Source organism: Rattus norvegicus, chromosome 1 (genome assembly GCF_036323735.1).
Source record: "Rattus norvegicus strain BN/NHsdMcwi chromosome 1, GRCr8, whole genome shotgun sequence".
Lineage (NCBI taxonomy): Eukaryota > Metazoa > Chordata > Mammalia > Rodentia > Muridae > Rattus > Rattus norvegicus.
In genome coordinates this window covers 25882819-25908270 of record NC_086019.1, presented here as the reverse complement: position 1 = coordinate 25908270, position 25452 = coordinate 25882819, and the positions used below count along the sequence as shown (strand labels likewise).

The 25452-nt window shown below is 38.1% G+C and overlaps 1 protein-coding gene across 16 annotated transcripts in view; it reads left to right on the top strand.

Moving 5' to 3' along the window:
- Positions 1-25452, top strand: part of Trdn (triadin) — a 455305-nt gene that overhangs the window by 321799 nt on the left and 108054 nt on the right. For 13 of the 16 annotated variants that reach the window (XM_063272320.1, XM_063272316.1, XM_063272306.1 and 10 more), the window contains 1 exon segment: positions 17715-17762. The exons of the other annotated variants lie outside the window; for them this stretch is intronic. In XM_063272320.1, coding sequence (XP_063128390.1) covers positions 17715-17762 — 48 coding nt within the window. 16 annotated transcript variants of the gene reach the window in all.

Sequence of the window (25452 nt, the reverse complement as noted above, 5' to 3'; positions counted from 1 at the left end):
TAATGGTAGAATATAAGCATCGTGCACTATAGAAACAATTACATTTTTGTTTTGAGTTAAAGATGTTTCCACATTGATCCTATAACTAATACATAAAGGAGCTCTATTTTTTTATTTGATTTTGTTTTATTTTTTTATATTTCAAAAGTTATTCCCTTTCCCGGTTTGCCATCCATAAGCCCCCTATCCAATATCCCTCCCCTCCTTCTATAAGGATGTTCCCCCTTCCCAAACATCCCCTTCCTGCCTCCCCACCCTGACCTTTCCCTAAACTTGGGGGTCCAGCCTTGCCAGGACTAAGGACTTCTCTTCCCATTGGAGCCCAACATGGCCATTCTTTGCTATATATGCAGCTAGAACATGGATCTGTCCACGTGTACTCTTTGGGTAGTGGTTTAGTCCCTGGGAGCTCTGGTTGGTTGGTATTGTTCTTATGGGGTTGCAAACCCCTTCAGTTCCATCAATCATGTCTCTAATTCTTCCAATGGGGACCCTGTTCTCAGTTCAATAGTCTGCTGCTAGCATTTACCTCTGTATTTGTCATGATCTGGCTGAGCCTCTCAGGGGACAGCTATATCAGGCTCCTGTCAGCACATACTTCTTGACTACATGAGTATTGTCTAGTTTTTGTTCCCCATTTAAAAATGACTGAAGAAACCACACTTTGGTTGTCCTACTTCTTGAGCTCCGTGTGGTCTGTGGATAGTATCTTGGATACTTCAAGATTTGGGCTAATATCTACTTATCAGTGAGTGCATACCGTGTGTGTGTGTGTGTGTGTGTGTGTGTGTGTGTGTGTGTGTGTTTTGCAATTGGGTTACCTCACTCAGGATATTTTCTAGATCCATCCATTTGCCTATAAATTTCATAATGTCATTGTTTTTGATAGTTGAGTAGTACTCTATTGTGTAGATGTACCACATTTTCTGTATAAATTCCTCTGTTGAAGGGCAGCTGGATTCTTTCCAGCTTCAGACCACTATAAAAAAGGCTGCTATGAACATAGTGGAGCATGTGTCTTTGTTGTATGTTGGAGCATCATTTGGGTATATGCCCAGCAGTGGTAAAACTGTATCCTCAGGTAATGCAATGTCCAATTTTTAAAGGAAACTCAGACTGATTTCCAGAGTGGGTGTACTATCTTGCAATCCTACCAACAATGAGTGTTCCTCTTTCTCCATATCCTCAAAGGCATCTCTTGTCACATGAGTTTTTGATCTCAGACATTCTGACTGGTGTGAGGTAGAATCTCACACTTATTTTTATTTGCATTTCCCAGGTGAATAAGGATACTAAACATTTCTTTAGGTATTTCTCAGCCATTTGATATTCCTCAGGTGACAATTCTTTGTTTATGTCTGTGCTCCATTTTTAATAGTGTTATTTTGCCCTCTGGAGTCTAACTTCTTGAATTCGTTTTATATTTTGGATGTTAGCCATCTATCAGGTGTAGGATTGGTAAAGATCTTTTCCCAATCTGTTGGTTGCTGTTTTGTCCTAATGACAGTGCCCTTTGTCATACAAAACCTTTGCAGTTTTATGAGGTCCAAATTGTCAAATATTGTTATTGGAGCATAAGTGTTTTGTTCAGAAAATTTTCCCATGTACCGATGTGTTCAAGGCTGTTCCCCACTGTTTCTGTTAGTTTGAGTGTATCTGGTTTGATGAAGAGGTCCTTAATTCACTTTGATTTAAACTTTGTACAGGCCATTAAGAATGGGTCTATTTGCATTCTTCATGCTGACCTCCACTTGAAGCAGTACCATTTGTTGAAAGTGCTATCTTTTTTCCACTGGGTGGTGTTAGCTCCTTTGTAAAAGATCAAGTGACTGTATGTGTAAGGGTTCATTTCTCGGTCTTCAATTCAATTCCACTCATCTACCTGCCTGTCTTTGTACAAATACCATATAGCTTTTATCATTATTGCTCTGAGGGTTGGGTTGGTGATTTTGCCCAGAAGTCATTTTATTGTATTGAGCTAAATCCCCAGCCCTGTTGATTATATTTTTCACTATCCTGGTTTTTTGTTATTCCAATGAATGTGCAAATTCCTCTAACTCTATGAAGAATTGAGTTGGAATTGTGATGGGGATTGCACTGAATCTGTAGATTGATTTTGGCAAAATGACCAATTTTACTATATTAATCCTGCCAATCCATGAGCATGGGAGATCTTTCCATCTTCTGAGATCTTCTTCAATTTCTTTCTTCAGAGGCTTGAAGTTCTTATTGTACAGATCTTTCACTTGCTTGGTTAAAGTCACACTGAGGTATTTTATATTAATTGTGACTATTATGAAGGGTCTCGTTTCCCTACTTCCTTTCTCAGCTTGTTTCTCTTTTGTGCAGGGGAAGGCTACTGATTTATTTGAGTTAATTTTATACCCAGCCACTTTGCTGAAGGCATTTATCAGGCTTAGTAGTTCTCTATTGGAACTTTTGGGGTCACGTAAGTATACTACCCTATCATCTTCAAATGGTGATATTTTGACTTCATCCTTTCCAATTTGTATCTGTTTGACCTCCTTTTGTCATCTGATTGTTCTGGCTAGGATTTCGAATACTATATTAAATAAGTAGGAAGAGAATGGGCAGCCTTGTTTAGGCCCTCATTTTAATGGGATTGCTTCAAGTTTCTCTCCATTTAGTTTGACATTGGCTATTGGTTTGCTGTATATTGCTTTTACTATGTTTAGGTATGGGCCTTCAATTCCTGATCTTCCCAAGACTGTAACCAGAAGGGGTGCTGAATTTTCTCAAAGGAGAAATCTAATGAGATGATCAGGTGGATTTTTTTCTTTGAGTTTTTTTACATAGTGGATTATGTGGCTGGATTTCCAGATATTGAACCATTCCTGCATCACTGTGATGAAACCTATTTGATCATGATGGATGATCCTTTTGATGTTTTTTTTGCATGTGGTTTGTGAGTATTTTTGTGTTGATAATAAGGGAAATTAGTCTGAAGTTTTCTTCCTTTGTTGGATATTTGTATGGGGTAGGCATAAGCATATTCTTACTTCATAGAAAGAACTGCATAGTGCTCCTTCTGTTTATATTTTATGGATTGCTTTAGACAGTATTGGTATTATATCTTCTATGAAAGCCTGATAGAATTCTGCACTAAACCAATCTGGTTCTAGGCTTTTTTTTTAGTTGGGACATTTGTAACAACTGCTTTTCTTACTTTAGGAGTAATGGGACTGTTTAGATTGTTTATCTGATCGTGGTTTATCTTTGGTACCTGGTATCGGTCTAGAAAATTGTCCATTTCCTCCAGGTTTTCATGTTTTCTTGAATATAGGCTTTTGTAGTAAGATCTGATGACTTTTTGAATTTCCTCAGATTCTGTTGTTGTGTCGCCCTTTTCATTTCTGAATTTGTTAATTTGAATACACTCTCTGTGCCTTCTGGTTAGTCTGACTATGGGTTTATCTATCTTGTTGATTTTCTCCAAGAACTAACTCCTGCTTCTGTTGTATCTTTGTATAGTTCTTTTAATTTCTACTTGGTTGACTTCAGCCCTGAGTTAGATTATTTCCTGCCTTCCATTCCTCTTGGGTGTATTTGCTTCTTTTTGCTTGAGAGCTTTTAGGTGTGCTGTCAAGCTGACAATGTATGCTCTCTCCAATTTCTTTTTGGGGGCATTCAGAGCTATGAGTTTTCCTCTTGCACTGTTTTTTTTTTTTATTAACTTGAGTAATTCTTATATACATTTCAAGTATTATTCCCTTTCCCGGTTTCCGGGCAAACATCCCCCTCCCCCCTCCCCTTCCTTATGGGTGTTCCCCTCCCAACCCTCCCCCCATTGCCGCCCTCCCCCCATAGTCTAGTTCACTGGGGGTTCAGTCTTGGCAGGACCCAGGGCTTCCCCTTCCACTGGTGCTCTTACTAGGATATTCATTGCTACCTATGGGGTCAGAGTCCAGGGTCAGTCCATGTATAGTATTTAGGTAGTGGCTTAGTCCCTGGAAGCTCTGGTTGCTTGGCATTGTTGTACTTTTGGGGTCTCGAGCCCCTTCAAGCTCTTCCAGTTCTTTCTCTGATTCCTTCAACGGGGGACCTATTCTCAGTTCAGTGGTTTGCTGCTGGCATTCGCCTCTGTATTTGCTGTATTCTGGCTGTGTCTCTCAGGAGCGATCTACATCCGGCTCCTGTCGGTCTGCACTTCTTTGCTTCATCCATCTTGTCTAATTGGGTGGCTGTATATGTATGGGCCACATGTGGGGCAGGCTCTGAATGGGTGTTCCTTCAGTCTCTGTTTTAATCTTTGCCTCTCCCTTCCCTGCCAAGGGTATTCTTTTTCCTCATTTAAAGAAGGAGTGAAGCATTCACATTTTGATCATCCGTCTTGAGTTTCGTTTGTTCTAGGGATCTAGGGTAATTCAAGCATTTGGGCTAATAGCCACTTATCAATGAGTGCATACCATGTATGTCTTTCTGTGATTGGGTTAGCTCACTCAGGATGATATTTTCCAGTTCCAACCATTTGCCTACGAATTTCATAAACTCGTTGTTTTTGATAGCTGAGTAATATTCCATTGTGTAGATGTACCACATTTTCTGTATCCATTCCTCTGTTGAAGGGCATCTGGGTTCTTTCCATTTTCTGGCTATTATAAATAAGACTGCGATGAACATAGTGGAGCACGTGTCTCTTTTATATGTTGAGGCATCTTTTGGGTATATGCCCAAGAGAGGTATAGCTGGATCCTCAGGCAGTTCAATGTCCAATTTTCTGAGGAACCTCCAGACTGATTTCCAGAATGGTTTTACCAGTCTGCAATCCCACCAACAATGGAGGAGTGTTCCTCTTTCTCCACATCCTCGCCAGCATCTGCTGTCACCTGAGTTTTTGATCTTAGCCATTCTCACTGGTGTGAGGTGAAATCTCAGGGTTGTTCTGATTTGCATTTCCCTTATGACTAAAGATGTTGAACATTTCTTTAGGTGTTTCTCAGCCATTCGGCATTCCTCAGCTGTGAATTCTTTGTTTAGCTCTGAACCCCATTTTTTAATATGGTTATTTGTTTCCCTGCGGTCTAACTTCTTGAGTTCTTTGTATATTTTGGATATAAGGCCTCTATCTGTTGTAGGATTGGTAAAGATCTTTTCCCAATCTGTTGGTTGCCGTTTTGTCCTAACCACAGTGTCCTTTGCCTTACAGAAGCTTTGCAGTTTTATGAGATCCCATTTGTCGATTCTTGATCTTAGAGCATAAGCCATTGGTGTTTTGTTCAGGAAATTTTTTCCAGTGCCCATGTGTTCCAGATGCTTCCCTAGTTTTTCTTCTATTAGTTTGAGTGTGTCTGGTTTGATGTGGAGGTCCTTGATCCACTTGGACTTAAGCTTTGTACAGGGTGATAAGCATGGATCGATCTGCATTCTTCTACATGTTGCCCTCCAGTTGAACCAGCACCATTTGCTGAAAATGCTATCTTTTTTCCATTTGATGGTTTTGGCTCCTTTGTCAAAAATCAAGTGACCATAGGTGTGTGGGTTCATTTCTGGGTCTTCAATTCTATTCCATTGGTCTATCTGTCTGTCTCTGTACCAATACCATGCAGTTTTTATCACTATTGCCCTGTAATACTGCTTGAGTTCAGGGATAGTGATTCCCCCTGAACTCCTTTTATTGTTGAGGATAGCTTTAGCTATCCTGGGTTTTTTGTTATTCCAGATGAATTTGCGAATTGTTCTGTCTAACTCTTTGAAGAATTGGATTGGTATTTTGATGGAGATTGCATTGAATCTGTAGATTGCTTTTGGTAAAATGGCCATTTTTACTATATTAATCCTGCCAATCCATGAGCATGGGAGATCTTTCCATCTTCTGAGGTCTTCTTCAATTTCTTTCCTCAGTGTCTTGAAGTTCTTATTGTACAGATCTTTTACTTGCTTGGTTAAAGTCACACCGAGGTACTTTATATTATTTGGGTCTATTATGAAGGGTGTCGTTTCCCTAATTTCTTTCTCGGCTTGTTTCTCTTTTGTATAGAGGAAGGCAACTGATTTATTTGAGTTAATTTTATACCCAGCCACTTTGCTGAAGTTGTTTATCAGCTTTAGTAGTTCACTGGTGGAACTTTTGGGATCACTTAAATATACTATCATGTCATCTGCAAATAGTGATATTTTGACCTCTTCTTTTCCGATCTGTATGCCCTTGATCTCCTTTTGTTGTCTGATTGCTCTGGCTAGAACTTCAAGAACTATATTGAATAAGTAGGGAGAGAGTGGGCAGCCTTGTCTAGTCCCTGATTTTAGTGGGATTGCTTCAAGTTTCTCTCCATTTAGTTTAATGTTAGCAACTGGTTTGCTGTATATGGCTTTTACTATGTTTAGGTATGGGCCTTGAATTCCTATTCTTTCCAGGACTTTTATCATGAAGGGGTGTTGCATTTTGTCAAATGCTTTCTCAGCATCTAATGAAATGATCATGTGGTTCTGTTCTTTCAGTTTGTTTATATAATGGATCACGTTGATGGTTTTCCGTATATTAAACCATCCCTGCATGCCTGGGATGAAGCCTACTTGATCATGGTGGATGATTGTTTTGATGTGCTCTTGAATTTGGTTTGCCAGAATTTTATTGAGTATTTTTGCGTCGATATTCATAAGGGAAATTGGTCTGAAGTTCTCTTTCTTAGTTGTGTCTTTGTGTGGTTTAGGTATAAGAGTAATTGTGGCTTCGTAGAAGGAATTCGGTAGTGCTCCATCTGTTTCAATTTTGTGGAATAGTTTGGATAATATTGGTATGAGGTCTTCTATGAAGGTTTGATAGAATTCTCCACTAAACCCGTCTGGACCTGGGCTCTTTTTGGTTGGGAGACCTTTAATGACTGCTTCTATTTCCTTAGGAGTTATGGGGTTGTTTAACTGGTTTATCTGTTCCTGATTTAACTTCGATACCTGGTATCTGTCTAGGAAATTGTCCATTTCCTGAAGATTTTCAAGTTTTGTTGAATATAGGTTTTTATAGTAAGATCTGATGATTTTTTGAATTTCCTCTGAATCTGTAGTTATGTCTCCCTTTTCATTTCTGATTTTGTTAATTTGGACGCACTCTCTGTGTCCTCTCGTTAGTCTGGCTAAGTGTTTATCTATCTTGTTGATTTTCTCAAAGAACCAACTTTTGGTTCTGTTGATTCTTTCTATGGTCCTTTTTGTTTCTACTTGGTTGATTTCAGCTCTGAGTTTGATTATTTCCTGCCTTCTAATCCTCCTGGGTGTATTTGCTTCTTTTTGTTCTAGAGCTTTTAGGTGTGCTGTCAAGCTGCTGACATATGCTCTTTCCTGTTTCTTTCTGCAGCACTCAGCGCTATGAGTTTTCCTCTTAGCACAGCTTTCATTGTGTCCCATAAGTTTGGGTATGTTGTATCTTCATTTTCATTAAATTCTAAAAAGTTTTTAATTTCTTTCTTTATTTCTTCCTTGACCAGGTTATCATTGAGTAGAGCATTGTTCAATTTCCACGTATATGTGGGCATTCTTCCCTTATTGTTATTGAAGACCAGTTTTAGGCCATGGTGGTCCGATAGCATGCATGGGATTATTTCTATCTTTCTGTACCTGTTGAGGCCCGTTTTTTGACCAATTATATGGTCAATTTTGGAGAAAGTACCATGAGGAGCTGAGAAGAAGATATATCCTTTTGCTTTAGGAGAGAATGTTCTATAAATATCCGTTAAGTCCATTTGGCTCATGACTTCTCTTAGTCTGTCGACATCACTGTTTAATTTCTGTTTCCATGATCTGTCCATTGATGAGAGTGGTGGGTTGAAATCTCCCACTATTATTGTGTGAGGTGCAATGTGTGCTTTGAGCTTTAGTAAGGTTTCTTTTACGTATGTAGGTGCCCTTGTATTTGGGGCATAGATATTTAGGATTGAGAATTCATCTTGGTGGATTTTTCCTTTGATGAATATGAAGTGTCCTTCCTTTTCTTTTTTGATGACTTTTAGTTGGAAATTGATTTTATTTGATATTAGAATGGCTACTCCAGCTTGCTTCTTCTGACCATTTGCTTGGAAAGTTGTTTTCCAGCCTTTCACTCTGAGGTAGTGTCTGTCTTTGTCTCTGAGGTGTGTTTCCTTTAGGCAGCAGAATGCAGGGTCCTCGTTGCGTATCCAGTTTGTTAATCTATGTCTTTTTATTGGGGAGTTGAGGCCATTGATATTGAGAGATATTAAAGAATAGTGATTATTTCTTCCCGTTATATTCATATTTGGATGTGAGGTTATGTTTGTGTGCTTTCATTCTCTTTGTTTTGTTGCCAAGACGATTAGTTTCTTGCTTCTTCTAGGGTATAGCTTGCCTCCTTATGTTGGGCTTTACCATTTATTATCCTTTGTAGTGCTGGATTTGTGGAAAGATATTGTGTAAATTTGGTTTTGTCATGGAATATCTTGGTTTCTCCATCAATGTTAATTGAGAGTTTTGCTGGATACAGTAACCTGGGCTGGCATTTGTGTTCTCTTAGGGTCTGTATAACATCAGTCCAGGATCTTCTGGCCTTCATAGTTTCTGGCGAGAAGTCTGGTGTGATTCTGATAGGTCTCCCTTTATATGTTACTTGACCTTTTTCCCTTACTGCTTTTAATATTCTTTCTTCATTTTGTGCGTTTGGTGTTTTGACAATTATGTGACGGGAGGTGTTTCTTTTCTGGTCCAATCTATTTGGAGTTCTGTAGGCTTCTTGTATGCCTATGGGCATCTCTTTTTTTAGGTTAGGGAAGTTTTCTTCTATGATTTTGTTGAAGATATTTACTGGTCCTTTGAGCTGGGAGTCTTCACTCTCTTCTATACCTATTATCCTTAGGTTTGATCTTCTCATTGAGTCCTGGATTTCCTGTATGTTTTGGACCAGTAGCTTTTTCTGCTTTACATTATCTTTGACAGTTGAGTCAATGATTTCTATGGAATCTTCTGCTCCTGAGATTCTCTCTTCCATCTCTTGTATTCTGTTGGTGAAGCTTGTATCTACAGCTCCTTGTCTCTTCTTTTGGTTTTCTATATCCAGGGTTGTTTCCCTGTGTTCTTTCTTGATTGCTTCTATTTCCATTTTTAATTCCTTCAACTGTTTGATTGTGTTTTCCTGGAATTCTTTCAGGGATTTTTGTGTCTCCTCTCTATGGGCTTCTACTTGTTTATTTATGTTTTCCTGGAATTCTTTCAGGGATTTTTGCGATTCTTTCAGGCATTTTTGCGATTCCTCTCTGCAGGCTTCTACTTGTTCTCTAAGGGAGTTCTTCACATCTTTCTTGAAGTCCTCCAGCATCATGATCAAAAATGATTTTGGAACTAGATCTTGCTTTTCTGGTGTGTTTGGATATTCCATGTTTGTTTTGATGGGAGAATTGGGCTCCGATGGTGCCATGTAGTATTGGTTTCTGTTGCTTGGGTTCCTGCGCTTGCCTCTCGCCATCAGATTATCTCTAGTGTTACTTTGTTCTGCTATTTCTGACAGTGGCTAGACTGTCCTATAAGCCTGTGTGTCAGGAGCGCTGTAGACCTGTTTTCCTCTCTTTCAGTCAGTTATGGGGACAGAGTGTTCTGCTTTCCGGCGTGTGGTTTTTCCTCTCTACAGGTCTTCAGCTGTTCCTGTGGGCCTGTGTCTTGAGTTCACCAGGCAGCTTTCTTGCAGCAGAGAAGTTGGTCATACCTGTGGTCCTTGGGCTCAAGTTTGCTCGCGGGGTGCTGCCCACGGGCTCCCTGCAGCGGCAGCAACCAGGAAGACCTGTGCTGCCCTTTCCGGGAGCTTCAGTGCACCAGGGTTCCAGATGGTCTTTGGCTTTTTCCTCTGGCGTCCGAGAAGTGTGTGCAGAGAGCAGTCTCTTCTGGTTTCCCAGGCTTGTCTGCCTCTCTGAAGGTTCAGCTCTCCCTCCCACGGGATTTGGGTGCAGAGAACTGTTTATCCGGTCTGTTTCCTTCTGGTTCTGGTGGTGTCTCAGGCACAGGGGTCCTGCCGCTCCTGGGCCCTCCCCCACGGGAGCCCAGAGGCCTTATACAGTTTCCTCTTGGGCCAGGGATGTGGGCAGGGGTGAGCAGTGTTGGTGGTCTCTTCCGCTCTGCAGCCTCAGGAGTGCCCACCTGACCAGGCGGTTGGGTCTCTCTCTCACAGGGTCTGGGGACAGAGAGCTGCTGCGGGCCAGGATCCGCGGGTCCTCTTGCACTGTTTTAATTTTGCCCCATAAGTTTGGGTATGCTGTGCCTTTATTTTCATTAAATTCTAAAAAGTCTTTTCTTTCTTTCTTTCTTTATTCCTTGACCAAGTTACCTTTGAGTAAAGCGTTGTTCATCTTCCATTTGTATGTTGGGATTTCTGTCGTTATTGTTGTTAATGAAAACCAGCCTTAGTCGCTGGTGTTCTTATAGAATGCATGGTATTATTTCAATCTTCTTGTATCTGTTGAGACCTGTTTTGTGACCAATTATATGGTCAATTTAGAAGAAGGTACCATGAGGTACTGATTAGAAGGAATAATCTTTCCTTTTAGGATGAAATATATATATATATATATATATATATATATATATATATATATATATATATATCATTTGGTTTATAACTCCTGTTAGTTTCTCTGTGTCTCTTTTCAGCTTCTGTTTCCATGATCTGTCCATTGATGAGAGTAGGGTGTTGAAATCTCCCACTCTAATTGTGTGATGTGCAATTTGTGCTTTGAATTTTAGTAAGGTTTCTTTTATGAGTGTAGGTGCTTGTGCATTTGGAGCATAGATATTCAGGATTGAGAGTTCATCTTGGTAGATTTTTTCCTTTGATAAATATTATGTGTCCCTACTTGTCTTTTTTGATAACTTTGGGTTAAACGTCGACTATTGACTATTTATTGATTATTACAATGGCTACTCCAGCTTGTTTCTTTAGACTATTTGCTTGGAAAGCTGTTTTCCAGGCTTTTACTCTTAGGTAGTTCCTGTCTTTGTTACTGAGGTGTGTTCCCTGTGTGCAGCAAAATGCTGGGTCCTCTTTATATATCCAGTATGTTAGTCTATGTCTTTTCATTGGGGAATTGATTCCACTGATGTTAAGAGATATTAAGGAATAGTGATTATTGCTTCCTGTTATTTTTACCCTTAGGGGTGGGAATATGTTTGTGTGTCTCTCTTCTTTTGGTTTCATTGCAAGGAGATAAGGAGATTACTTCCTTTCTTTTTTTAGGGTGTAGTTTCCCTCCTTGTGTTGAAGTTTTCCATTTTTAGCCTTTGTAGGGCTGGGTTTGTAGAAAGATATTGTGTAAATTTGGTTTTGCCATGAAATAGCTTTGTATCTCCACCTGTGTTAATTGAGAGTTTTGCTGGATATAGTAGCCTGGGCTGGCATTTGTGTTCTCTTAGAGTCTGTATGGCATCTGAACAGGATCTACTGGCTTTCAAAGTCTCTGGTGAGATGCCTGATGTAATTATGATAGGTTGAGATTTTGAGTTGAGTTTTCAACACTCATGATAGTTTACAGTTGCCTGTAACTTCAGTTCCAGGGTATCCAATGTCCTCCTTTGCCATCAATGGGTATACAAATCATGAAAATACACCAACACGGACACACACAGAGTCATGTATACATACTGACACACACTCACAAACACATAAAATACCTAAAACATAAAAATGTAATTACTCATGAACTGTAATTCTTTTCATATTATAACACAAACCTAGAGTTCAAAATTGAATGTAAGACTAACTGAAACTGTTTCATAGATTCTTTAGTATGCTAAGCCACGGAAATGTATAATCCAGAAAATGTACAAAATGAAACTTACGGTATTATATCACTCAGAAAGCTTTGGATTAAATATTAGTCTGAAATTTAACATTACTCATGAAGAAATATGACACACAGATAAAAATATTTATCTTTAAGGAAAAGCCAGGAATTATGTCCCTCTGAGAAACACTATCCAATCACATTTTGAAGAGATAAGCATCTTTTTCAGTAAACTATTAAACTACCTTGTCAAATTGTTTAAACCCAATTTAAAATTTAAAGAGGTAGTGTTCAACCCTTTATGTGATTGAGAGCATTGAGCTTGGCATGAACATTATTCTTCACTGCAAAATTGATTTAAAATGTTTCATAAGTTGTCTAATGTCATTATGGTCACATATTTTCTAGGAACTGACCTTTTGATACTGAAATCATAAAACATAACTGATTTTACACAGTTACTATAGACCATTAACACGTAAAAGGCTAATGCCTAAGGTGAAGGATTTATACCATGGATAGTTTTGAAAGCACTCTACCTTATCCATAATATATTGTGCAATTTGTAGGAATTACCCGACTATCTGTAATATATGATTTTAAACCACAATGGTATATAAGACCGTTAGATATACAGATAAATTAGACTAATCAAGTATGTATGTAAGTCTATGTGTGGGCATTGAATTTAAATGGAGTGGTAGGTTTGACAGGAAAGAGAAATTTATTAAAAACTGTGGTTTGTTAACATTGTATAAATAGCTAGAAAGTAGATTGAACTAGTAGGGAGGAACCATTCACCTTAGCTCCTGACGATAAGTTAATAGCACTGTAGAAGAAATATTTACTGATTGGAAGTGAAGGTACTCCCGGGGACTATGACAAAAATAAAATTCCTCCTTGCTTCCATGATGCAGTTCTGATGAAGGGCTATTAACACTCCTACGGTGTCCGGAAGTGAAGTTGATGGAGAAAGACTACTCAATGAGGCAGAAGTGCCAAACCTAGATTTAGAATTTGTACACGTTAATATAGATTTTTTTTCTCTATCCAAGCACAAGACAAAAATATGTCTAAACATCCATTTTTTCACCCCCACATTCACTTGAGTACATGTGTCATTATTAACATTGGGTGGAACAGTGCTGGGGTCGGTGGTATGACTAGTTATCTCTAAATAGGGAGATAACAAGACAGTTAGGGTTTTAGAGTATAGATTAAGTAATAAATGTAATAATATCCATAGTGATTCTTGAAAAGGGCATTACTAGTTACTAAAAAATCTGACGACATCATCTCTATTTTGTTGTGAAGGGTTATGCCATATATCAGTGTTTGGTAACACTGCTGTAGTTAACTGTTTACACAGTAAGTAATTCAGCATGTAGATCACAAAGTTTACACCATCTGCAAATATCCTCCAGTCAATTGAATTATGAATAAATTACTTACCTTAGGCCAGGCAAAATTAAACTTTTGTTTACATCAATTCATTTAAAATGACAGCAAGCCATTATGTCCTATTGACAGTGTCCTTTGCCTTACAGAAGCTTCACAATTTTATGAGGTTCCATTTGTCGATTCATGATCTTAGAGCATAAGCTCATGGTGTTCTGTTCAGGAAAATTTCAACTGTTCCCAGGTGTTTGAGGCTTTTCCCACTTTCTCTTCTATTAGTTTTAGTGTATCTGGTTTTATGTGGACGTCCTTGATGGACTTGGACTTGAGCATTGTACAGGCCATAAGAAAGGATGTATTTGCATTCTTCTACATGCTGACCTCTAGTTGAACCAGCATCATTTGTTGAAAATGCTGTCTTTTTTCTACTGGATGGTTTTAGCTCCTTTGTTAAAGATCAAGTAACCATAGGTGTAGGAGTTCATTTCTGGATCTTCAATTCTATTCCATTGACCTACCTGCCTGTTACTGTACCAAGATCATACAGTTTTTATTAAGATTGCTCTATAATATAGCTACAGCTGAGAATAGTTTTGATATCCTGAGTTTTTTGTTATTCCAAGTGCATTCTAACTCTATGAAGAATTGAGAGGGAATTTGATGGGAATTGCATTGAATCTGTAGATTGCTTTTGGCAAGATGGCAATTTTTACTATTTCCCTGCCAATTCATGAGCATGGGAGGTCTTTCCATCTTCTGAGATCTCCTTCAATTTCTTTCATCAGAGAATTGAAGTTCTTGTCATACAGATCTTTCACTTACTCAGTTAGAGCCACACTGAGGTATTTTATGTTATTTGTGACTATTGTGAAAGCTGTTCTTTCCCTAATTTCTTTCTCAGTCTCTTTACCCTTTGAGAATAAGAAGGCTACTGATTTAGTTGAGTTAATTTTATGTCCAGCACTTTGCTGAAATTATTTATCTGGTTTGGAAGTTCTGTGGTGGAATTTTTAGGCTCACTTAAGTATACTATCATATCATCTGCAAATAGTGATATATTGACTTCTTCATTTCAAATATGTATACCCTTGACTTCCTTTTCTTCTCTAATTGCTCTGGCTTGTATCTTGAGTACTATATTGAGTAGGTAGGGAGACAGTGGGCAGCCTTGTCTACTCCCCAATTTTAGTGGGATTGCTTCACATTTCTCTTCATTCAGTTTGATGTTGCCTGCTGGTTTGCTGTAACAGATTGGCAAAAGATCTTTACCCATACTATATCCAATAGATGGCTAAGATCCAATATACACAAAGAACTCAAGAAGTTAGACACAAGAGAAACAAATAACCCTATTAAAATAGGGTACAGAGCTAAACAAAGAATTATCAACTGAGAACTATCGAATGGTGGCACCTAAAGAAATGATCAACATCCTTAGTCATCATGAAAATGCAGATCAAAACAACCCTGAGAATTTACCTAACACAGATGGTCAGAAAAGCCAAGATCAAAAACTCAGGTGACAGAAGATACTGAAGAGGATGTGGAGAAAGAGGAATACTCCTCCATTGTTGGTGGGATTGTAAGCTGGTACAACCACTGTGGAAAGCAATCTGGTGGTTCCTCAGAAAATTGGACAGAGTACTACCTGAGGACCCAGCTATACCACTCCTGGACTCATACCCAAAAGATGCTCCAACACTAACAAGGACATATGCACTACTATGTTTATCTGGGTTCTTTCCAGCCTTATTTATAGTAGCCAGAGGCTGGAAAGAACCAAAATGCCCTTCAATGGAGGACTGGATACAGAAAATGTGGTCCATTTACACAATGGAATACTACTCAGCTAAAACAATAACTTCATGAAATTTGCAGGAGAATAGATGGAACTAGATAATATCATCCTAAGTGAGGTAAACTAATCACAAAAGAACACACATAGTATGCACTCACTGATAAGTGGATTTAGCCCAAAACCTTGGATTACCCAAGATACAATTCATACATCACATGAAGCTCAAGAAGGAAGACTAAAGTGTGCATGCTTTAGTTCTTCTTAGAAGGGGGACCAAAATATTCACAGGAAGAACTACAGATACAATGTATGGAGCAGAAACGGAAAGCAAGGTCCTCCAGAAACTGCCCCACCGGAGGATCCATCCAAAAGTGTCACCAAACCTGGACACTTTTGCTCCTGCCAAGAAGTGCATGCTGACAGGAGCTTGATATATCTGTCTCCTGTGAAGCTCTGCCAGAGTAGGGAAAATATAGATGTGGATGCTCATAACCAACCAGTGGATTGAGAGCTCAATTGGTCCCCAGTGTAGGGTTAGAGAAAGGATCGAAGTAGCTAAATGGGTTTATAATCCCAGAAAAAAAAACAGTATCAATCAACTACCCTCTCCCAGACCTTCCAAGGACTAAGCCACCATCCAAAGTGTACACATGATGTGAACCATGGCTCCAGCTGTATATGTAGCAGAAGATGAACTTGTCAGGCATCAAAGGGAGAATAGGCCCATGGTCCTGTGAAGGCTCAATGCTCCAGTATAGGGAAATGCCAATATGTGTAGGCAGGACAGAGTTGGTAGGTGGGTGGGGAAGCCTATACACAGAAGCAAGGCAAAGAGTTATGAGATAGGAGTTTTTCAGAGGGAGACCCGGAAAAGGGGCTAACTTTTGAAAAGTAAATAAAGAAGATATCTAATAAAGTAAAATAAAATGCGAACAAATGTTTTTTATCCTCTGATTTTAACCCTGCACATATTTTCATATGTTTAGTTAACATTAGGTTGACCATCTAACTTCAGTGTCCTAATAAGTATAATCTCCTTCTCTACTACAATGTACATCAGAAGTATTTTGGAGCAGCTCAGATGAGAAGCTGAAGAGTAGGGGAATTTAGAATTTATGTATTCATCATTTAAATAATGGCAGCCATTTATACCAAGAGAATGGAATATTATTTGAAAACAATTGACGTATTTCTGGAAGAACAAGCAATATGGTCTTATTCTGGTTTATTAAATTAGTAGTTGTAGAGTCTCCTGCAGTAACCATTACTTCTTAAGAAAAGTTAGCTAGATTGCCAGTACCAGACATAACATACCTCTTGTTGAAAGGGTATTATGTTCAATATGTACAGTTGTCAGGCCATGGTGATCATTGATGTGATTCATAGACATCATAGCTGGGTAGATCAGTTCATTGCTTTTCTTCTTTGGAAGTTTGCAAGGTGCCTTCTGGTACTATGGAATCTAGAGCAGGAAGACAGCATTGACGTAAATTCTAGATTGGGAACTCTGGACCCTGTTTTTGAAGGGTATAGCATCCTAGGCACTAGTAATTTAACTTTCACCTCTGGGCTGTAGTCACTGACAAGAGCAAGGAGTTGTATATTTAGGGACGATCTTACATAGCTCTGGCCAAAAACTCTAAACAGACCTTCTCATGTCTGGTGTGCAGCTTTATGTTAATTGGTATCTGGCTTCTGGAGGTAGTCCCATCACCCTAGATTAGAAAAGTTCATTAAAATATGTTTATAGAGAAGTATAAAGGCATTTTCTTGAAACACAGGGAGAGTTTTCAAACCCTCTCTGAAAAATTCTAAGCTGTTAATTTAAAATGATTCTGTATTTTGTTTTGCTAAAATTAGATCTTTGTCAAAAGGTACTATAACAAGTAGTAGTGATATACAAATGCTATTAAAACAAAAAGTATAAATATATGATTATAAAAATCACCTTGGTAATGAAATGTTTATAAAATGAAAAGCATTACAAAGATTTATTGCCTCATCAATGCTTTCTCTTCACCCTACAAACTGTAGAAAGTTTTATTTATTTTTTGCTTCAAAATGAAATACTTTTTTCGAGAATCAGATTCCATATTTTATCTTTAGTGAAGCTTTCTTGTTTTCTGTATTAGATATTCAAATAAGCACCCCACATGGCAATGTTTTTGCCTTTTAAATTGTTGCTATTTCTTAAAGTTTAAAAACTTTAAGGAGTTTTTTAAAAAAATAATATTGTGGCTAATATTTAATACTGCTAACACTAAGATTCCCAAGCCAAAAAGTATTAATCATCTACCTAATTAAGAACTGAACAAAAAGGCCTTTATAAATTCTTCTCTAAAATTCATAAATCACTTACTCTGTGACTACACATTAACAACTTTTACAACTATACATCAACAAGCTCAAATACTTTAACAACTATTTTTTATGTAATGACTCTTTATGTCAGCACTATTTACATAAGAATACAAATTTGAAATCATAGAGTTATATACCATGAAAGGGACTTTACACAGAAGTTATTTATCAAAAGGTAAAAGATGATACAAATGTTTCTCTCTCTCTCCTTTTCTCTCTCCTCTCTCTCTCTCTCTCTCTCTCTCTCTCTCTCTCTCTCTCCCTCCCTCCCTCCCCCCTCTCTTTCGTGTGTGTGTGTGTGTGTGTGTGTGTGTGTGTGTATGTGTGTGTGTGTGTGTGTGTGTATGTGGGGGGGCATTATAATATTATAGCTATTGTTCTGAAATCTCTGATAGTCATTGCTTATTCTTTAACTGAATTTGCAGAAGCTGAGCAAGCCAAAGAAGAGATTGCTCCTGCCTCAACAAAAAAGGGTAAACACAGCTGAAAACAAATAAAGAAAACTGTTATGACTGTAACTTGATCCTGAAGCTCTTGACTACTGTCTGTGCAGTGTGGTGATAGGAGCACTGCTTGCTGATTTTGCATGCAAAATTGCACTGACACAAAAACAAACTTTGCATGATAATTCTTGCATCTATTGCATCTACATTTACTTTGTGGTTAGTTTTCTATTGCAGTCATTCTTGCCCACTAGATCTATAAATTAATGTTTGTAATTGTATCTAAATTTAAATACAGTTTTTGAAAAAATTTATAAGTATACTACTTAAACACAGTATGATTTCATTTACCGATAGGTATTTGGATTTACGCACACAACTTTAAACGACTAAGTGTTAAATAATTTAAAATTTAGCTAAGAAGATGTACATAGTGTGTTCATTTTGTATGAAAATATTATAGAACTGAGAGATATATTCCATGAGATGCTGACAGAGGGAAGGTGTTGTTTGAGAAGCAAAATGGGAAGTAGCAAGAGAAAACAGTAATTCTAACACTACCTTTAAAAGCAACTCATAAGAATACTTAATAAGTCTACCTTAACTATATATTCAAGACCACAAAAATTCACACACATGCATACACACACACAAACACACAAACACACACACACATACTCCACTAAAATGACATTACATATACTTATAAAAATTACACTATGTATGTACAAAAATAAAACATACATAAACTTGTAAAACTAATAAAATATTCATGGTATCAATGTCAATGCTCCTTTTCATATATGTATAAACATATTTACCACATTCATTAATGTATTCAACATTTTTCTAATCATTGATATATATATCTGTAAATTTGTATATATCCATATACATGCTTATATGATATTATGTAGGTATATCACATTATGTTTAATTGATGTAATTTCACCATAGCTGGCAGAAGCTTAAATTAAAATAGCTTTATGTGACATCACATTCTTTTGTTAAATTATTTTATTTACTTACATTTCAAATGTTGTTCCCCTTCCTAGTTTTCTCTCTGCAACACCCCATCCTATCCCCCCTCCACTTTACCTCTATGAGGTTGCTTTTCCACCCACTCACCCATTCTCCACTCACCACTCTAACGTCCTTCTATGCTGGGGCATCAAGCCTTCATAGGACCAAGGGACGCCCCCAATCCAAATGATGCCAGATAAGGCCATCCTCTGCTACATATGTAGCTGGCATCATGGATCCATTCACGTATACTTTTTGTTTGGTCTTTTTGTCCCTGGGAGCTCTGGCTTGTCCAGTTAGCTGATAGTGTTCTTCCTATGATGTTGCCATCCCCTTCGGCTCCTTCAGTACTTTCCCTAGCTCTTCCATTGGGGTTTCCAGGCTTAGTTTGATGGTTGGCTGTGTCTGCATCTGTGTTAGTCAGGTGCTGGCATGGCTCATAAATATTTTGTTGATGTAAATAATAATGAATTATGAAAAATCTAGAGGTATTAATAGACAATAAGACAAAGTAATTAATCTGAGCATTGGTATTTGGGCCTCACATGCTGTCATTAAGGCTGTTATTGATGAATTTAAAAGCAGGAAGGAGGGTTGGGGATTTAGCTCAGTGATAGAGCGCTTGCCTAGCAAGCGCAAGGTCCTGAGTTCGGTCCCCAGCTTCGAAAAAAAGAAAAAATATAAAATGTACTTACACTGTGATCATAGACCTCCTCCTTTGTCTTCCAGTCTTACCCTTATAGATTCCTGTTCCCAAGGCTCCCTCCCCTTCTTCTCAGAGAAGGAGGAGCCCCCCTTGGGTACCACCTCACCCTAGAACATCTGTATTAACAGGACTAGGCGCATTCTCTCCCACTGGATCCCAACCATGACGTCCAGATAGAGAAAGGAGATCCAATGGCAGGAAACAGAGACAAAAACAACTTCTGCTCAACTTGTTAGGGGACCCAGATGAATAACAAGCTGAACATCTTCCACAATCTCTGTGAGCCCCCACAGTTCCAGGTTATTTGACTTTGTAGGTATTCTTGTGATGTCCTTGACACCTCTGGATAGCTCAATTCTATCCTCAACTATTCCACAAGACTTCCCAAGCTCAGACTTATATTTGGCTGTGGGTCTCGGTATCTGCCTCCGTCTTGGTCTGGATAGTCTCTCAAGAGACAGTTAGGTTCCTGCCTGTATGTATAGCAGAGAATCTTATATAGTATAAGTGGCTCTCTCTCATATGGGATAGGTTTCAAGTTGGGGCAGTCATTGGTTGGTTGTTCCCTCAGTCTCTGCTCCTTCTCTATCCTTGCACATCTTATGGGAAAGAGAAATTTCAGTTGAAGATTTTGTGGGACCTCCTCTGGAAGTCCTTCCTGACTATAGAAACTGGAAACAACCTAGACGCCTGTCAAATGAAGTCTGGATAAAGCAAATGGGATACATCTACACAATGGACAAAGACATGATGAATTTTTCAAGATAGAGTCATTTTACCTTGAGTAATTAGGGCATAAACACAAACATTCATAGTTTGCAGTTTAACCATGTCAAAGTAGAATAAAAAGTGATATAAAATCAAAACTGTACAATCAATTATGGACCTCATAAGAGTCCTCAACTAAGGATGTCATGAATTTATAACATAGCAAATATTTTTGTTGGAATGACCTGCTTAGTAAAATTTTAAAGTCAAATGACAGAGAAACAATCTATTTATAAAGAATTATAACCAACTACTTTGCCAATTAATCTTATATCTCTGTTATTGTTTAAATATGGTTCTGCATATTGATTTGATTGCTTCCAAAGCTCTCAGAAAAAAACTTGGGTAAGGATTTACAGAGCTGACAAACTTAAAAAACAACATTAAATCTGATTTTTCTCATCTGTTAGTATGCATATGCTATTCATATTACTTGCCACCTTCTAATCTCTCACAGTTAACAAAAACATGAAATTGAACAGTGGTTGCTTTTGTCTCCAAGTTAACATTGAACAAGGAACTGTGCATGATACAGGAAATACTGTTGATTTTGTGATTGTTGTAATGTTTTCAAAGTTACAAATAATTCAATTAAAATGTAGTAAATAAGATATAATATTTTCATTTGTTATTTCATTTCATTATTTGTTTTACCTTAATGTTTTATTTGAAGATGAATAATATTAGATCTTCATTTGACACCATCTGTTTCTAATTTTAAAAATTTCTACTTATGTTCTCTGTCATTCAACATAAATTTATGGATATCATGCTGTGTTTAAAATAAAATTTGGGAGATAATGCTACTCTTGAATCTAAAATACTGGAAAAAATATACCCTATTTTCACTATCAGTAAAAATGTTCCAGCATAGCTGTAGCTCAAGGCTGAAGTAAAAAAGGGAGATAAATTCAGACAAAGTGACAGGGCAGTTTATCATTTATTCTTTCCTTAAAATCATCAAAAGATGTTCTTTGCAGTGACTTCAGAAGCAACCCTTCAATAATAGATGCATTTACAATATGATTCTGATGAGAATGATCTGTGAGAGCACCTTGGTTCTTAGCAACAGAGCAAGGCAATGGGGCTTTGCAGGATGTATATGAGGATCTCTAACTCAGGAGGGAACCTTTGTCTCAAGATGAGTTATGATATTGTTGCTGTGGTAAATGCTGATGCTATTTCTCTTTCTAAAGCAAGGAAACCTGTTAGTCTGTGAATAATTGAAGTCCTCAGCATGAAGTTTTACTTTGTCTTGCTCCTTGTCTGGTGAGAAATTTCTAAGGCAAAATATTCTTTAATTTTCATCCCGCTCTGAACTTTACTTACAAAGTCTTTAGACATTTTTACTGTGTAGACACTTAACAGTTGACATTCCAGAGATTCCAGCATTAACTTAGGCTTCACATCTATCTTGACTTGTAGTGTACATATGCCAAGATTACAAATCTACCCTAAATTCTAAAGATCCAAATTGTATATCCATTTCTGATTTTACTATGCATTTCAGGATTCTGTTCTCATCTGTCCAATTAGCAACTTAAGATGCATCCCTCCTCAATGTAAAGTTGGCTATTCTCTCCTACTCACTTGCTTTTCATTATCTATTCCCTACTAGAGAACAATGTTTAGTTTTCTCTTTATTTCCACTACGTGTTTATTCAAATAATCTTAATGTATTTCCATTTTTTAAAATATTTCCTGTGTATATGTTTGTATTCATAAGCCTGACTGTCAGCAAAATTCAAACCTTTATTGTGTGCTTCCCGAATTACTGTTCTGATATGTGACTAGCCTCAGGTGTGTATATTTATATTAAAACTTAGCAAAGGTCATAGGAAATCATCAAAGCCATGACACTGAATAAATCACTTTATTTGAAATTCTTTCCTCTAGCGATTCATAAAGTCCAACCTCATTAAGATGGCTAATGGGAACCCCATGATCTGTCTTCCATATCCTTTTCTAAATCGACCTTCATACATAATACAGTTTGATATATGCAATTACACTATATTGCATATACTTCTAAATATATGTGTGAAATGCATATTTAGATTTGGATGCAGAGGCATGGACTTACTACTAAATATGTATATCTCAGAATTAATAAGAAAAAACACGTTCCTATATTTCTATCTAATCAATACTACTTTCTATTCTACCGATATTGATACACTCCGATGTTTCAGTCCTTTTCAAACAGTACCTTTGACATACAAGTGACCTTCAACTGGCGACATTACAAACATCAAAATAGTATTATATTATTTCAAGGCTCATGGACTACATCCTAGATTTGTATTTAACTGTGACATCAGGGACTTTTGAAATTATGTTCAACTCACCTCTTATAAGTACCCTAGCACCCTCCACACTTGCCTGGGATTTTAAGGGCATACATAAAACTATAAGGGTGAGCTGGTGAGAAAAGAAGATGAGAAACATTGAAGGTCTTAAAACATCTTTAAATAACAATAATAAAATCCAGTGAGTAATGAAAATACAGCAAACCGTCTTTTCTTCCAAGTTCAACTCAAGCCTTGCTAAAGCCATTGTTACAGTGTAAGAGGAAAAATAGTCATTCATTAGGATTGCACAGCAGGGTTCAACACCAAAGGAAGTTTGATACACTCTATGTTATATGAAGAAAAATTGATTTGGGCTTTCTTTTGATTCCTGCCTGGGAGAAAAGTCCTCTTACTTAGATGAATCATTTGTGTCTAAAGTTTATTCACCATAAAACAAGGCCTGATGAATTTTGCATTAAAATTGGAAATAAAAAGATAACCATGATGTTTAAAATGTCTTTCTTCCCCATTTTTAGCATTTTCAGGGAGCTTGTGTTGGAGAAGATTTTCTGGAGGGTCAGAACCAGTAGAATGTGCATAATATAAAACATGATTCACTATACTGGTGGCTAAAATAGGAACTGTATAGTCCAGTGTTAGGTATCTATACAGAGGCAGAGTACATTTAGATGGTTAGTCATTTAAATTCAAAGCCTCAGCAGACCCAACCTCAACTGAAGACTTGAAAGGCTCCTATATGGTACTAGTATTTCTAGCTATAAGTTTTACCTATTCATTTCACATTTTCGTTACCTTTAATGGGCACCTCAAAAAATCTTTCTTCTTTATCTGCAAAAGTGTCAGTCCATATATAGTAGTCCTGCAAGAGTGTTGCCGGCAAGAAATACAAACACATTCCAGATTTAAATATCTATTATTTTCATTTATTTTATTGTTTTTTATTAGATATTTTATTCATTTACATTTCAAAATCATCACCTTTCCCAGTTTCCCTTTTGGGACCCCCTATCCCATCACCCCCCTGCTTCTGTGAGGGTGCTCAACCACCCACCCACCCATTTCCACATCACTGCCCTGACATTTTCCCTACACAAAGTCATTGAGTCTTTTCAGGACCAAGGACCTCTCTTCCCACTGATTTCCAACATGCCATCCTCTGCTACATATGCAATTGGAGCCATGGGTCCCACCATCTGTACTATTTGTTGGTGGTTTAGTCTTTGGGAGCTCTGAGGGTTCTGGTTGATTGATATTGTTCCCCTTCCTATGGGCTTGCAAACCCCTTCAGCTCCTTCAGTCCTTTCCCTAACTCCTCCATTGGGGATCCCATTCTCAGTCCAAAGATTGGCTGCAAGCATCCACATCTGTATTTGTCAGGCTCTGGCAAAGCCTATCAGGAGACTGCTCTATCCAGCTCTGTCAGCAAGCATCGCTTGGCAACAGCAATAGTGTCTGTATATGGGACAGATCCCCAGGTGGGACAGTCTCTAGATTGCCTTCCCTTCAGTCTCTGCTCCATAATTTGTCCCCATATTTCCTTATACAGGAGCAATTCTGAGTTAAAAATCTGGAGATGAGTGAGTGGTCCCATCCACCAAACAGGATGTATGCCTAACCTCTGGATGTGGTCTCTATAGGTTCTTCCTCCCCTTTCTTGGACATTTCAGCTAATCTCATCTTTGTTGGGTCTGAGAGCCTCTTGTTTTCCTGGCATCTGGAACTTTCCAGTGGCTACTCCCAGTTCCCCATCCCCCACCGCTACATACCTCTGTTCAATTTCCTGACACTCTGCATATCTGTATATCATCCCAGTCTCCTCCCGTACCTGATCCTGACCCCTTTTTGCCCTCTCCCTCCTCTCTTGTTCCCTAGTCCCTCCAATCCTCTACATCTTGTGAATATTTTGTTCCCCCTTCTAAAAAGGACCAAAGCATCCACACTTTGGTTTTCCATCTTCCTGAGCTTTATATGGTTTATGAGTTGTATCCTGAGTATTCTGAGCTTTTTGCTTAATATCTACTTACCAGCGAGTATATACGAAGGCTCCTCCACTCTTACTAGGATTAGAAGCTGGTACAACCACTCTAGAAATCAGTCTGGTGGTTCCTCAAACAATTAAATATATTTTAAAATAAGGACAAAATACTTTTCTTTCCTTCATGGAGGTGTCCAATACAGTCAACCTGTTACCATTTCACTGGCTGCTCATCCTGGAGCATATTACCATATTAGGGGCTTAGGTTATAGTCTTTGGTGCTGTCAGGTTTGGCACTATTAGTTCAGCTTTGCTGAGTGGAAGTCTGTGTTGTCTACCTCCATGTGAACTCTGTTCATAGGCCCATAGGGCAATTAGGGATAGCCAAGAAAAAGGTTTCCTACTATCCACAGAACACGTAATCCGGTCTACTTGGTCATAGAAGTCTTTCTTTGCTGAGGTGACCTTTTGGTGGGACAGAAGGTATCATAAGAAAAATAGGCACATTAAACATTTCAATAGTCTCCGTGCAACTCAGTGCATATTCTCCTGAGATCATGTATACTACTTACATTTGATGAAGGAATACTTCTGTGTTTGTCCACTGTTACAACTTTGTGGATCAGGTAACACAGAGCTCACAAGAGGAATCTTGAATTGCACATGGTGGCTCGTTTAATCATTTTCAGATGTTTGGTTTTCTTCAACATCAAGAAGCAGGTCAAGAGCTGTCTATTTAAGAGAGACTAGTTTTCTGTAGATGGTGGCAAAACCTTGTTTGCAAATTCCACTGGCCTCAATTTGTATTCTCCTATAGAAGTTGATTAAACCCCCTAGCATTGCTAACTGCTGTTAGGACCTCAAATTCTATCAGGTCTGCTGTATGATGTAGCCTGGATATGCTACAGATATCCTTCTATTTTTCTGGGCCTTCAC